Source organism: Arvicanthis niloticus, chromosome 18 (assembly GCF_011762505.2).
Source record: "Arvicanthis niloticus isolate mArvNil1 chromosome 18, mArvNil1.pat.X, whole genome shotgun sequence".
NCBI classification, from domain to species: Eukaryota; Metazoa; Chordata; class Mammalia; order Rodentia; family Muridae; genus Arvicanthis; species Arvicanthis niloticus.
In genome coordinates this window covers 37,298,478-37,312,917 of record NC_047675.1, presented here as the reverse complement: position 1 = coordinate 37,312,917, position 14,440 = coordinate 37,298,478, and the positions used below count along the sequence as shown (strand labels likewise).

General features: G+C 43.0%; 1 protein-coding gene and 1 pseudogene across 2 annotated transcripts in view; both read left to right on the top strand.

The window, feature by feature from the left end:
• The first annotated feature begins 3,869 nt into the window (after window positions 1-3,869).
• Window positions 3,870-5,184, top strand: LOC117722985 (ornithine decarboxylase pseudogene; annotated as a pseudogene).
• Window positions 5,185-7,038: 1,854 nt separating this feature from the next.
• Window positions 7,039-14,440, top strand: part of Rfwd3 (ring finger and WD repeat domain 3) — a 29,087-nt gene continuing 21,685 nt past the window's right edge. Inside the window, exons 1-3 of one of the 2 annotated variants that reach the window (XM_034522848.2) lie at window positions 7,039-7,166; window positions 9,368-9,866; window positions 13,303-13,475. In XM_034522848.2, coding sequence (XP_034378739.1) covers window positions 9,370-9,866; window positions 13,303-13,475 — 670 coding nt within the window. In that variant the 5' untranslated portion in view covers window positions 7,039-7,166; window positions 9,368-9,369. The remainder of the gene's footprint in view (window positions 7,167-9,367; window positions 9,867-13,302; window positions 13,476-14,440) is intronic. The other variant, XM_034522847.2, reaches the window with a different exon arrangement.

Below are 14,440 nucleotides of genomic sequence, written 5' to 3'. Positions count from 1 at the left end.
TCTTTGTTCAGCTCATGCCATGTGTTGTTGCCCAGAATGGCTTTTACTCTGAGTTACTTGTTTTAAGCCAACTTTCTGTTACTGATGTTACAGATTTTTTAACTACACATCATGATTTACAAGCCAATGTTTTATAACCAAGACATGTAGAACAGAGCAAACATATACATTTGAGATCAGTCAGAAATAAAAGATGTAATGGCCACATACATTTATGCATTGAAAACAAACAAAATTTTAATTTCAAGGTAGGAGCATCTTTCTCCCTATTGAATCCAATTCTCATGGACACAGAAGTTTTGCAGCAGAGTGAGCCATCAGCTTTCTGACCAGAGAAGCTGAAAAGTGGCTCATGCCCCTTTAAGAGCTGCTTGCGCTGAACAAGCAGCTCCTGGCTTGCTGCCCCTCAGTCCAGGCAGGAGGCGAGGCTCCAAGGACAGCACCAGTTTATCAGCTTTTGTTGTCTCAATCGGGCACTTTTTTCTAAAAATCCTTGAAATAAGTTAAAACTAAATCAGGGCGTGAACGGCCAGCAGAGGAAGTTTTAACTTTTTTTCCCTTTCTAAATATGAAACAGAGCAACTGTAACAATCAAGCAACAAAATGAAATTACAGACAAACTGACCCGTGTGGACAGATTAGTGCGCCAAGGACAACCAATAGAGCTGAGGGATGGGGAAGAGAACCAGATGCCCCACCGAAGGGACCCAGAACCATAATCAGAGGTTCCCCTAGTTCCCCAAGGGGAAACCAGAGAAGAAGCAGGATGTCTCCTAACCTCCTCTGACCCTAGGAGCTTTCGCTGCATCCAGCCCTCCTCTTTTGGGTCTCCAAAAGTCTAGACTAAATGCGAAATAAGAACAAACCAAGAAAAAGAACTGCGCAGGTGCAGGAAACTAAGCTCCTCATGGAGGGAGCCAGCTTGGTTGCATTCACTAGCAATAAGAGGTGCTTGAGGCTAAGGGACATTCCCTGCCAATGCACTAAGTGTTGGGGTTCAGGAATCGCCACACAACCATACAAACACCTATTTCAGTTAAGCAAGAATAGTTTATTGCAGGTATACCTCAAGAATGATTGATCAGGCCGGCCAGTGGTGGCCCACGCCTTTAATCCCAGCACTTGGGAGGCAGAGGCAGGCAGATTTCTGAGTTCGAGGCCAGCCTGGTCTACAGAGTGAGTTCCAGGACAGCCAGGGCTACACAGAGAAACCCTGTCTCAAAAAAAAAAAAAAAAAAAAAAAAAAAAAAAAAAAAAAAAAAAAAAAAAAAAAAAAAAAAAAAAAGAATGGTTGATCAGGACCACAAAAAAAGGACTCAGGAGCTTAATTGTGGTCCAGTCTGTTCTTGGGGCAGGCTTTTTATAGGAAAAAAAAAGTTCAGTAGTTCAGAAGGCAAGAGTAGAGGCAGTACTACAGTTTGGTTATCTAGACAAAGTATTATCAGCTTACCTTTAAGCTGATTGGTCCTAAGTGAGGTAAGAGGTGGTTGACAGTTGATGAACAGGGGAGTTTCAGAGCATGGAGATACCACAGATCAGTAATACAACCATAGTGTTAGGACCTTTTAGGAGAATTGTTCAGTGTCAGTTATGGATAATTACTTCTGGTAAGTGGAGTCTGAGACCCTGAACTTAATTTCACCTCATGAGCAAAATGGAAACCGAATACAAAATGGCTACAGTTATGTTAAAAGTAGCAGGCCTCAACAATGGCTGCAACTTGACCCCTTTATTCAATTACATTTACAACAGCTTTCAGTAGTTGATGGTTGTTGATAGTTAGTTTCCTTCACTGCTTCTGATCCTCTTGCCTCTACCTCCTGAGTGCTAGATGACAGGTGTGTATTATATATCCAGCTTGCTTGTTTTCTCTCTTGTGTTTAGCAATGTTTGAAATGTATTCTCCTACTTGAAGCATGCTCTACACATGCCCAATTCAGAAGTTAGAGATCTGAGTAGAGACTGTATCTTAAGTCTATAGAGTGCCTTCTCTGCACACTTTATTTCTAGCTGCTACTCCAAGTACTCAAAGTATTCCAAGCTTTATCCTCTGGTTTTCCTTTTTTCTTTCTTTTCTCTCTGACTTCCAATCAAATCTTAAGTTTTTCTCTAAGTGTTAGCCACACAGATGATGCTGTTTGGGACCCACTATCAGTATAAAAGCTTCAGAACAGGGATTTATTCCTCTACTGTCATGCCTTTCCTTCCATTGTAAACCCCTCCTCTAGTTTGGGGCTGCCATTAACTCCTTCCCATTGTCTTCCGTTGGCAAAATAAGCAGCTTTCTCAAGAGCCTAAAACTATGATCTAATCAACCATAAACTTTCTTCGGCATCTTTCACAAAGTTATCTGAATAATTATATCAGGTTTTGTATCTTAAAATACAAGGCAGGAATAATAAGTAGCACATTCCTTTAATCCCAGCTCTCAGAAGACAGAGGCAGGCAGATCTCTGAGTTTGAGGCCAGCCTGGTCTACAGAGTGAGTTCCAGGACAGTCGGGACTACACAGAGAAACCCTCTCTAGAGAAACTAAATAAATAAATAAATAATAAAATAAAATATGGTGCTTGGTATTGAACCTATGGTCTTGTGAAAACATTCTACCAATAGAGGTACATCCCCTGCCTCAAATTTTGCATTTTAAAGTATACATGCAGACCCATACAAGTAACTACTATTGTGTCGTACATAAATGAGCCCATGGTCTTGTTCTTTGATAGGAAAAAAAAATCCAAACAACTCTTGCTTGTTTTGGTAGGGTTTTAAAAATGATTCATTTTTATTATTTTAACTTATGTGTAGGTGTGAGTACGCATGCGTGCACATATGAATACATACATGAGATTTCAGGTGCCTTCAGAAACTACATGTGTCAGATCCCCTGGAGCTGGAGTTACAAACCGTTAGAAGCTGCCTTAGGTGGACGCTGGGAAACAAACTGAAGAGCAGCAAGTGGTCTTATCCATTAAGCCTTCTCTCCAACCCCTTGTTTTAAGGACAAGATCTTACTCCGTAGCCCAGACTGGGCTGGACCTCACTGTGTAGCTCAGACTTGCTCAAACTTTCAATGATTCTACTGCTTCAGTCTCTTAAATGCTGGGAATTTGCATGGTTCAAATTTCTTTTACCATGTGATATGATACCAATGTACTTATTATTGTTGTGGAAGTACTGGATCTTAAAACCAGGGTCTCATAGCTGTTTAGGCAAACACTTACCACTGTGCTACACGTATTAATTTTGTAATTAAAAATTTTCCAGGAGCCGGGCGGTGGTGGCGCAGGCCTTTAATCCCAGCACTTGGGAGGCAGAGGCAGGCAGATTTCTGAGTTCAAGGTCAGCCTGGTCTACAGAGTTCCAGGACAGCCAGGACTACACAGAGAAACCCTGTCTTGAAAAACAAAAAAACAAAACAAACAAACAAACAAAAAAAAAATTCAAAGTCTGGAGCATGCCTGTAAATCCCAGCACAGAGGAAGAGAACTAAGGAGGATCAGGATTCAAGGACAGCTGGGTCCACCTGGGCTGTCTCAGGGCTTTCTCAGTCCCTGCAGCCACTGCCGCTGGCCGCCCTCAGCCAGCAATTTGATGCCACCACGGGTCAGAGTCTGCAGCAGACTCGAGAAGGGGGTCAAGTCTGTGGCAGGCTAGACAAGGCGACTACCAGGGCGGCATCCAGCGAAAGGCCAGGCGTTCTTCGGGGTTCTGCGGTGTCTCCATGGGTCCGGGCAGCCGCGCCACTAAGCTGTGAGTGTTTCCACCGCTCCAAGGAGACAGCATTCAGACTTCTTAGATAAGTTGGCCTTGTGAGGAGCTGGTGATAATTTAATTCCATCTCTAGGTTTTCTGGAGGTACATCGAGGACCATGAGCAGCTTTACTAAGGAAGAGTTTGACTGCCGTATCCTCGATGAAGTCTTTACTGCTAAGGACATTCTGGACCAAAAAAATCAATGAAGTCTCTTCCTCTGACAATAAGGATGCTTTTTCCACGTTGAGGACCTCGGAGACATTCTAAAGAAGCATGGTGGCAAAAAGCTCTTCCCCGTGTTACGTGTTACGCAGTCAAGTGTAACAGAGCCATAGTGAGCATCCTGGCTGCTATTGGGACAGGATTTGACTGTGCAAGCAAGACTGAAATACAGTTGGTGCAGGGTTTTGAGGTGCTTCCAGAGAGGATTATCTACGCAAATCCTTGTAAACAAGTGTCTCAAATCAAGTATGCTACCAGTAATGGAGTCCAGATGATAACTTTTGACAGTGAAATTGAATTGATGTAAGTCGCACATCCAAAGGCAAAGTCGGCTTTGCGGATTGCCACTGATGATTCCAAAGCGGTTTGTTGCTTCAGTGTTAAGTTTGGTGCCACACTCAACACCAGCAGGCTTCTCTTGGAACCGGCAAAAGAGCTAACTAAATATTGGCGTCACTGGTGTCAGCTTCCACGTGGGCAGTGGATGTACTGATCCTGAGACCTTCATGCAGGCAGGGTCAGATGCCCGCTGTGTATTTGACATGGGAACAGAAGCTGGTTTCAGCGTGAATCTGTTTGATATTGGTGGCAGCTTTCCTGGATCTGAGGATACAAAGTTTAAATTTGAAGAGATCACCAGTGTAATCAACCCAGCTCTGGATAAGTACTTCCCGTCAGAAGACTCTGGAGTGAGAACCATAGCTGAGACAGGCAGATACTATGTCTCGTCAGCTTTCACACTTGCCGGCAATATCATTGCCCAAAAAGCCACTCGGAAGGAGCAGACCAGCTCTGACAATGAAGATGACTCAAATGAGCAAACCTTCATGCATTATGTGAATGATGGAGTGTATGGATCATTTAACCGCATTCTTTATGATCATGCACATGTGAGAAGTATTACTCATCCAGCATCTGGGGACCAACATGTGATGGCCTTGATCCGATCGCTGAGCGCTGTAACCTGCCTGAAATGCATGTGGGTGATTGGATGCCATTTGAGAACATGGGTGCATACACCGGTGCTGCCGATTCTACTTTCAATGGATTCCAGAGGCCAAACATCTACTATGTAATGTCAAGGCCAATGTGGCAACTCATGAAAAGCAGATCCAGTACAATGGCTTCCCGCCATTACCCTTGCAGCCTGTGCTTCTGCTAGGATCAATGTGTAGATGCCATTCTTGTAGCTCTTACCTGCAACTTTAGCTTGAATTAAGTAAGGCATTAGGGGGGACCATTTAACTTAATTACTGCTAGTTTGGAATGTATTTGTAAGAGTAGGCTTGGCACCAATGCAGTATGGAAGGTTAGGAGATGGGGGGGGGGGTGTCACACTTACTGTGTTCCTATGGAAACTTTGAATATTTGTTTTATATGGATTTTTATTCCCGTTTCAGACATGATACTAACAAGTGCCCCTCAGCTGCTGAGCATTTATAGCTTGCACACTGGCAGGATGGGCCAAAAGCTTATGTTGTGATCCATTTTGAAAATAAAGTATCTTGAAATAAAAAAAGAAAAGAAGAGAGACTGTCTCAGAAAAGAATTCAAGATATATTTAGTTTCTTATCTATATTTAAATATTTTACATAAAGGTAATAAAGACTTCTGTGGCTACAGTCAATTTTTCTGTTTGCTTCCTTGCATTGTGTAATTAGCTGCACAAAGCATGCTGTACTTATGAAATAACAGTGAGAACCATTCAAGATTTTTCTTCCTGGTCCATAAACTATCTGTGCACATTAAAAAAAAAAAATCCTTTCTCCTTATCTTAGCCACTCTGTACACCAGCAGCAGTTTGTTCTGATAGCAAGAAAAGGCAAAGTATAAATGTTGGTACACGGGGAGTTGGAGAAGTGGCTTGGAGATAGAACACTGGCTGCTAGTACCCAGGTTCCATTCTGCTCTCCGTGGGCCCTGCATGCACAGGAGCACAGACATTCAACCAAACACCAATATACACAAAAATAAAAATAAATGATTAAATAAATAGTTGGTATTGGCCTTGGTATAGGTTTAGAGGAGAAAAAAATAGAAAGGTCTCCTTCAATTATTTATATTGCCCTTCAATATCAATTTCACTAAAAAAAAAATGGCTGCAGAATAAATAAAAGTTTGTCAATAGTCTGTGCTGTTTTCTTTATTTATTTTGCATATGAGTACACTGTCACACTAGAAGAGGGCATCAGATCCCACTACGGATGAGCTGCCTGTGTGGTTGCTGGGAATTGAACTCAGGATCTTTTGGAAGAGCAGTCAGTGCTCTTAACCGCTGAGCCATCCCTCTAGCACTGTGCTAAGGTTTTTAAAAATCTATAAGATTACTTAAAAAAAAAAAGATTACTTTCTTCAGAAACGTGTTTGGAAAATCTTATGTGACAATTTATACTTCCAAGCAATTTACTAGTTTCAAGTTGAAGACATTGTGCAATTTTTTTTTAAACAGACTTAATTATTTTATTTATATGAGCACACTGTAGCTGTCTTCAGACACACCAGAAGAGTGGCATCAGATCCCATTACAGATGGTTGTGAGCCATCATGTGGTTGCTGGGAATTGAACTCAGGACATCTGAAAGAGCAGTCAGAAGCCACGGTTGTCTCCAGCCCAACATTGTGCAATTTAAAAAAAAAAAAAAAAAAAAATTTTTTTTTGACCATTGCAGGTAAGTTGCTCAACTTTATAAGAGAATATACATGGCTCTTATAGGCTCCGGAATTCTGGGGACATTTTTAAATCATTGATAAACTCTTTAACAAAACCTTAGGAAGAAGCAGGGGAAGTCACTTTTAACATTTTCACTCTCAGGAGGAAAAAAAAAACACTCTTCCTCTGGACTTCTTCCCGCCGGACGCCGGACAGTTCAAATGAAAGGGCGCGAGATGGCGGATTCCGGATATCTACCAATTGCGGGAGGCGCCTTACGTCGGAGGTTCTCGCCCAGAAATGTATCTAGGACTGGCCAATGAGGGCGCCACTATTTCAGCCAGCAGCGACCGATGGAAGAAGAAGAGAAGATATTGGTCGCCGTCTGTGGTGGCTGGCCAATAGGAGCTCGCTGAGCCACGGCTCGAGCGGGGCGCCTGCGGGTTTGGAAGAGTTGCTGGGCACGGCTGGGTGCGCGGTAGGTTATGCGCGGTAACGACGGCCGAGGTCGTGGACGGGGCGTCCGACTGGGACCCCGCAGGTGAGGCTGGTCCCTACTTCTCCGGCTTGGGGGCTCTGGATGCGGGTTTGTCTTCCCTTGCTCTGCGCTGGTCGCGGGGCCCGGTGAGGTCGGCTGAGGGCGCGCTGGAACCCGGAGGTCTTCGGTGGGGGCTGAGGACCTCGACCTTCTTCTTTCCTCCTTCCTGAGGAAAAGCGGGGATCGTGAGGAGCTGAAGCGGGGTTCGGCTTGCGCCGATTGCGAAGCCTATACGGAGCAGTTCTCCAGGTGCTTCCCGCGCGGGTCGAGCCCCAGTTGACCCTTGTTGCTCTGTTTAACAGAGCTTAACTTTTGTCACCACCACCCCAGCAGCGGAACTACGACCTGAGCGTTTTCATCATCTTCTTCCTGCGGTGAAACAGGCTTAAACAGACAGGTTGGGAAACTGGTTCTGCAGCCGCTAACACGGAGAACCTGGATGTGAACCCAGGTCGGACTGAATCCCCGCGGGCTCCCAGCGTCCTGTTTGTTGGGGGAGCCGTCGCTCCCGCCTTCTGTGTTTATCAAAACCAAAACTTAGCCAAAGTGGCAGACTTTTCGTGGCCATCGGACTAGCGTTTGTGTGACTTTAAAGAAGGGCTCAAATGAACACGAGCCCGGGATTTGGGAAATGTGTTCATTGTTTTTGTGATTGAGGAACTGACTTAGTTGTAAACTTTAAATAGCAGCCTGTAAGAAGTTGTGTTCAGAGTGGGCAGTTGTGTGCCCCTAGAGTGCATATAGATATAACTTAGGCATGTTTGTGAAAATCTCTCTCTGGAACCCGGACTGTTTTCAAATTTGTCTCTCTCTAATGATGGAATTATAGTTTTGAGACACTATGCATCGGCAGGGCCTTTTTAAAAAAGATAATTCTTGTGAGGATGTCTTTAAACCTTAGAGCCATATTAAAAGCATCAGCTTACATGTTTTTGAGTAGTGAAAAACTTAATTTTTAAAACATATTACCTTTTTTGCATGAAAATTTAAAATTGATAGATTCTTTTCTGGAAGTTTAGTTGTGAACAGCTCCTGGTATGTTCTCGAGTGTAGCTTTGGGTTTATCATTTGGACCTTTTTTCCTTGTGATTTTGAGAAGTAGAGGATACAATCAGTATTATTTAGCACCAGCTCTGAAAGTCGATGCTGTGTGGACTTCACTGCGTTCCCTTCCCGTTGAAATCAGAACTGTTTGTTCTCTAGACATGGCCATGGGAGGCAGTTTTATTTTAAAATACTGAACCAAAGCTGAAAATTTGAATAAGAAAAAAAAAGTTTTCTTTCTTTGCATTTGTCACTCAGGTGTAACGAGTCTTAGGCTTTATTTTTTAGTTAATTAAATTTATTTCTATTTAACTATTTAGCTCAGGCTGTGTTTGGAAACCTGTGTTTGTAGTTTAGGTGAGTGCAGTTCGCCATTCTCCTGCCTCTGCCTGGGTCTAGGATTACATTATGTCATCAAGCCCAACACTCTTGGCTTTGATGCAATTGCATATGTGCCCAGATAAATCCAAATGTCTTGTGTATGTGTATGCTAGACTAGAACTAAGCTGGTGTCACTTTTTTTTTCCTCACATTTAAATTTTATCTTGCAAATGCAAACATGTCTGCTTGTGAGAATGTCTTCTGTGGCTTGGCTGAAAGCAGATGGGTGGGAGGCCATATGCATAGTGTGTGCAAAGGCTCTGCATTCAGTCCCCCCGGCACCACATTACCAAAAAGTGGCATTTCTGTTTATCCTTTGTCACTTTTGATGCTATGAAAGATTAATATTACCCGTTACATACAGTGGTATATTTGTTTTTGGTGTCTATATGTTGGTTGAGACAAGATTGCTGGGTTTCTGGGAGATTACTTTTAGATCCAATAGTTAAGCTTCCTTATTATTTTGACCTTTTTATTTTGGAACTGTGATTAAAGAAAAATGGTTGTATTTGGTTTGGTTTTAGATATAGAATCTTACTCTTTAGCCCAGGCTTGCCCATAACTTACTGTGTAGCCCAGGCTGGCCTTGAATTCATGGTGATCCTCCACACTTCAGAGTTGGTTGCCAAAACATTTCTTTCTAACTTTTAGGATTTCTTTTTTAACCCTTGTTTTGCTAATAAAAGATCTTAAACAGAAATTCTGAAAGACTTGTATCAACTATATAACATTTTTTAAAACCTGTTTTACTAATGTTCTTTACAATACTATATCCCCAGTGATGGCTCAGGAAGCAATGAACTGTGATCTTCAGGTACCAGTAGAACAAGCTCCTCCAACTGAAGTCGTCAGCCATGGGGCACCTCTTCTCCAGCCTGTCCCTGCTGAACTGGTCAATAGCCAAGGTGAAGCACTTGTTGAGCCTGCCCCTGCTGAAGTGGCCAGCAGCCAAGGTGAACTGCCCACTCTACAGCCTGTGCCACCAGCATCCACGGAGGAAGTACAGCCCTCCGAAGAAAATATGGAGATTGTCAATCCTGGAACTTCGGAGGAGCGTAGTGAAGGACCTGATGCTAACCGTACTGTCGGAGCCGCTACAGCAGTCTCAATGAACTACTTCATCAGTGGGCTGCAGAGGCTTCATAACATGCTGGAGTTGCTGAGACCTTCACATTCAGAACGCAGGGCGGGGAGTGCCGGGCCGATTAGAACGAGGAGAAGAACGGGACCCACTATGAGGGCGAGAGCTGGAGGGTCTCAGAGGCTAGACAATGCCAGGTAAAATATAAGTTAAGTGATTGATGCCACCCTGAGGTATGAAGCTCAGATTCTGGTCACACCCCCATTGCCACCAAAGTTAACTTTTCAGAATTGCCACGTCCTGGTAGGTCAGATATAGTTAGTGCTTGCCTTGTTCACTTCATTTAGAACTGAGATGGGTTTCAGTGGTGTTCCTTGAATACTAGAGGCAAGTTTGTCGGTAGCATTGTCTATTGATGGTTGGCCTCTTTATCTTTCCGTTAAATTTTTTTCAAATACGTATGAGCTGTGTGCATGCCTGTGTATGCGGGGGTGTTTAGGCAGAGTCTCAGTTAAACCTAGAACTCTTCCATAAGACTAGGCTAGCTAGCTTGTTTGCTCAGGGGATCTCTTATCTTCCTGAGTTATAGGTGGCCCTCCTATGTTTACACATTGTTCTGGGTTTCTGGACTCTGGTCCCTGTGTTTGGATGGCAGGTGATTTACCCCTGAGCCATCCATCTTCCCAGCCATGGTATATGCCTTCACCTTTTAAGGTTTTTGGTTTTGTTTTGTTTTTTGTTTGTTTTGTTTTTCCCTAATGCTGTGTGTGATGGTGCATGCCTTTAATCCTAGCGCTTGGCAAGCAGATAATCTGTGAGTTTGAAGATAGCACTGTCTACACAACTCCCGTCTCGAAAATAATAATCTTTAATTTAGTTTTGGTGTGGTGGCTCATAGAATAAATGTTGTACAATGTTGAAAGAATGTTGATTCTGGAACAAGATAAATATGATACTTTTCCCTGATAATGTGTTTAAAGAAGCAAATTCGACACTAAATTTGTATAACTGTGAATTTTCCCAGGACTGGTTGCTTCAGACTTCTGAGCTATATTTTTTGTTCTTTGTTTGAAAACTAGGGGGGTTTTTTTGTTTTGTTTTTTTTGGGGGGGGGGTTGGTTGTTTGTTTTGTTTTTTATATGTACTTATTTGTGCGTATGTGTGTGAGCACACTTCTGGCCGCAGCATGTAATTAGAGGTTAACAGACAGTCTGCTGGATCTGGTTCTGTCCTACCAGCCAGTCTCAGGTAATTGGTTTGCTCACCAGCACTGGGCAGAGTTTTTTTCACTGTTTTGGCTTTGGTGTTTTGTTTTTTTCCAATGAAATAAAATCTTACTCTGCAGCTCCAGCTGGCCTGGTAATAACATCCCTCTTGTTTCTACTTCCTGAGTGCTGAAATCAGACATGTATAAGCCACCGTGCCGGCCGGCTTCTGAATTTTCTGAAATTTAGACAAATTTCTCTCAATAACGTTTGCTGTCGACTCACCTGGAGCAGCTTTTGCCTTAGACCAGAAGGTCAAAGTTGGGGAAATTATCGAGCTTTTCTTTACAACAGACCCTTTGGCCAAAGTCACAGACTGCCTCCTTCTTGATTCCAGCAGCCAGAGTCATCTTCCACTCATCAAACATCCTAACTCTAGTATGTAAATCTGAATTTTACCCTAGACATATTGATGAGCAGGAGAGACCAGAGCACCTGTCATCACAAAGCTCAAGAAGACTAGCACTGCAGATGGCAAAGAAAAGCAGAATATGGGGCCTGAAGAGATGGCTCAGCACTTAAGACCACTGGCCGCTCTTCCAGAGAAACGGGGTTAAATTCCTAGTACTCACATGACAGATAACAACCATCTCTAACCCCAGTTCCAAAGGATCTGATAACCTTCTTCTGCCCTTTTGTACTGCATTCGGGTGGTAAACCGAGATATTTTCAGGCAAAATGCTATACACATTTAAAAAGGAAAAAACTGTTAAGGGGCCAGCCAGGTGTGGTGCATTCTTTTAATCCCACACCTGGGAGGTGGAGGCTAGCCTGATCTACATAATGAGGATATCACATCTTAAAACAAAAGAACTAAGGAACAGGTAAAAAAGATTTCTTTAGTTTTAAGAAACCCCTAGCTAAGGAGCTATAGCCAGCTTGGTAGAGTTTCCCTGCTATGCAATACGTCCTGGATTTGACTCCCAGCAACACTGAATTGTTGGGAATGGTGGTGTGTACCGTTAATCCTAGCTCTGGAAAAGTAGATCAGTAAGGATAAAACCTCAAGGTCATCCTTGGCTACATAGCAAGTTAGAGGCCAACCAGGACTCATTGAGACTAGAAAGGAGGAAAACTGGATATGGTGATGCTTGCTTTTGATACCAGCACTTGGGAGGCAGAGGCAGGCAGACCTCTTGAGTTCAAGGCCAACCTATTTGGGGCTACTCAGTGAGACCATGTTGTTTCAAAGAAAAGGGGATGGGAGGACGCAAAATGTTCTTAGATTCTTTAGGGTTGGAGCCAGAGATCCAACCCGGGACCTCTGGACCTTATGCATGCTAGCACTTTACCAAAAATAGCAGAATATGCCAGGCTGTGGTGACACGTGCTACCCAGCACTTGGGAGACAGAGCCTGAAGGATCCTTCTGTTAATTCAAGGCCAGTTTATCTTGTTCCAGGGCAGCCAGGGCTACACAAAGGAAACATTTAAAAAAAAAAAAAGAAGAAAGCAGACTAGGACGATGGGAAAATTTCTCCTTAGAGTAGTAAAGGAGTAAAATTTCAATCAAGTTTTCATAACTAAGAATTAGCCAAAGGCCTGTAGTAATCTAGGGCGTGGCTGTAAAGAATAGCAAGCGACTCTTGGTGCGTTTTGTAGTGTTCCTTATTCTGGGTCCTTTGTTCAGGCCCATGGTATCCTTGAAAACAGTCTGTTGTACAGCCACCATGGGGAGCTCAGTGCTGTTGAAATACAAGGCCTGTTTTCCTAAAAGACCCTCTAATTGAATGGAAAAAGGACGATATTTAACTAGTATTTGCCTTATCTGGTATTTTCTTTTAAGTTGTGTATGTGTGTAATTTATTTTTATTTCACATTGTGTGTCTATGTGGAGGTCTGTGTTTAGGTGTGTGCATGAGAGTTCAAGTACCCAAGGAAGCCAGAGGTATTGGATCCCCTAGAACTAGTTATAGGTGATTGTGAGCCTCGGTGTGGTGGCAGGGAACTGAGCCCTGCTTCTCTGCTCTGGAAGGCCAATTACGTATCTTAGCCACTAAGCCATCTCTCTAGCTCAGTTATATTTGTTTCTAAGTACACAAGTGTTTGCCTGTGAGTGTGTATTCATACCACCTGTATGCCTAGTGCCCATCAAAGCCAGGAGAGGCATCAGATCTCCTAAACTGGAGTTACAGATAGTGGGTGCTGGGAACCAAACCAGGTCCTCTGTAAGCACAGGTGCTGTTATCCGTTGAGCCATCTCTCCTGTCCTATAATCTGTTGGTATTCATTCACTCAGCTTTCAGTGGAAGCATTTAACAGCCTGGAAATAGATTGAACTAACTAGGAGTCTCTTTGACACTATCATAGATTGTTCTTGCATGGATGGTCCATTGTGCCATAATTCTTTTGTGTCTATACACATACAGGTTGAGAGCACCAGTATATACCTACTTTCAGGTAAGCAGGTCTCAGCCTTACCCACCAGCCCGTGCTCGTGATTCAGAGCCATTAGGTACTGACTCTGACAACAGCAGCTCTGCAGAGGATGAAGAGGTAGAAGAGCCTGTCCAGGTAGAAGAACCCGAAGCTGACATTCCAGGTCTGTATTTCATCCAGGTTTGTACTGACAAAACTAAAATCTGTAAAGCGTAGATAAATTTCACTGGCTATGGTGATGTTAATTAAAAGACTCTGATCTGGCTCATAATTTTATTGTGATTTGTGTTCCAACAAGTGAGTCCTTGTGTAACGGCACATGCCATTCCCTTTTTGTTTTTTTATTCTGAAGTGATCGGCCTGAGATAGTTACCAACAACCACACTAATGAAGTCAGTTATGAATGTAAGAGTCCTTTAACAATGGCCAGACCAAAAGTAGGCTACCATCTCCAAAATAGATCTCGATGCCAAAGTTCGGGGGTACATCATTTTAAAGTAAAAAGAAAAAAGCACATTATCTCAGTGTTAGAAGGGGCTGGAGTAGCCTTGTAACATCTCTTTCTTACAGAACTTAGCAGTGTTTTCCAGATACAAGACAACGGTTGTTGATGTAGGCTTCCTCTGGTTGTTTTAGTTTTATGTTTTAGCTTGCACAAACATGTAATTATTTTGTTACTATATCAGAGCCGTGGTCAGGATAATGGACAGTCCCAAAAGTGTTGCCAAGGTGGACGTGTGGCCAAAAAGCACAAACTCGAGTCAGGACAAGATAGCATTGCCGTAGTCACTTAGTACACTTGAGAGAGTAGGTTGTATATTTAAAAGTTCTGTGTGCCTATGTTGTTGGCACACATGTCTGTCGTGCCATCATTTGGAGGGGATGTGAATGCAGGGTCAGCTTGGGCTACATAGTGAGACTGTCTCAAAAGAAAAAAAGTTCGGGGGTCTGAGCTGTGACTTTCTAGGCTTAGTGTAGTGTTAGGCATTATGTAAATGGGTTTTATTTAGCAGTTGGTAAACAGAGACCACTAAAGTAGATGTCTTGATGAAATTAAAAACCCACTGATACACAGACTGTGTTCTTTCGGTATCAGTACCTTTTTACTTTAGAAAACATATTTAGACT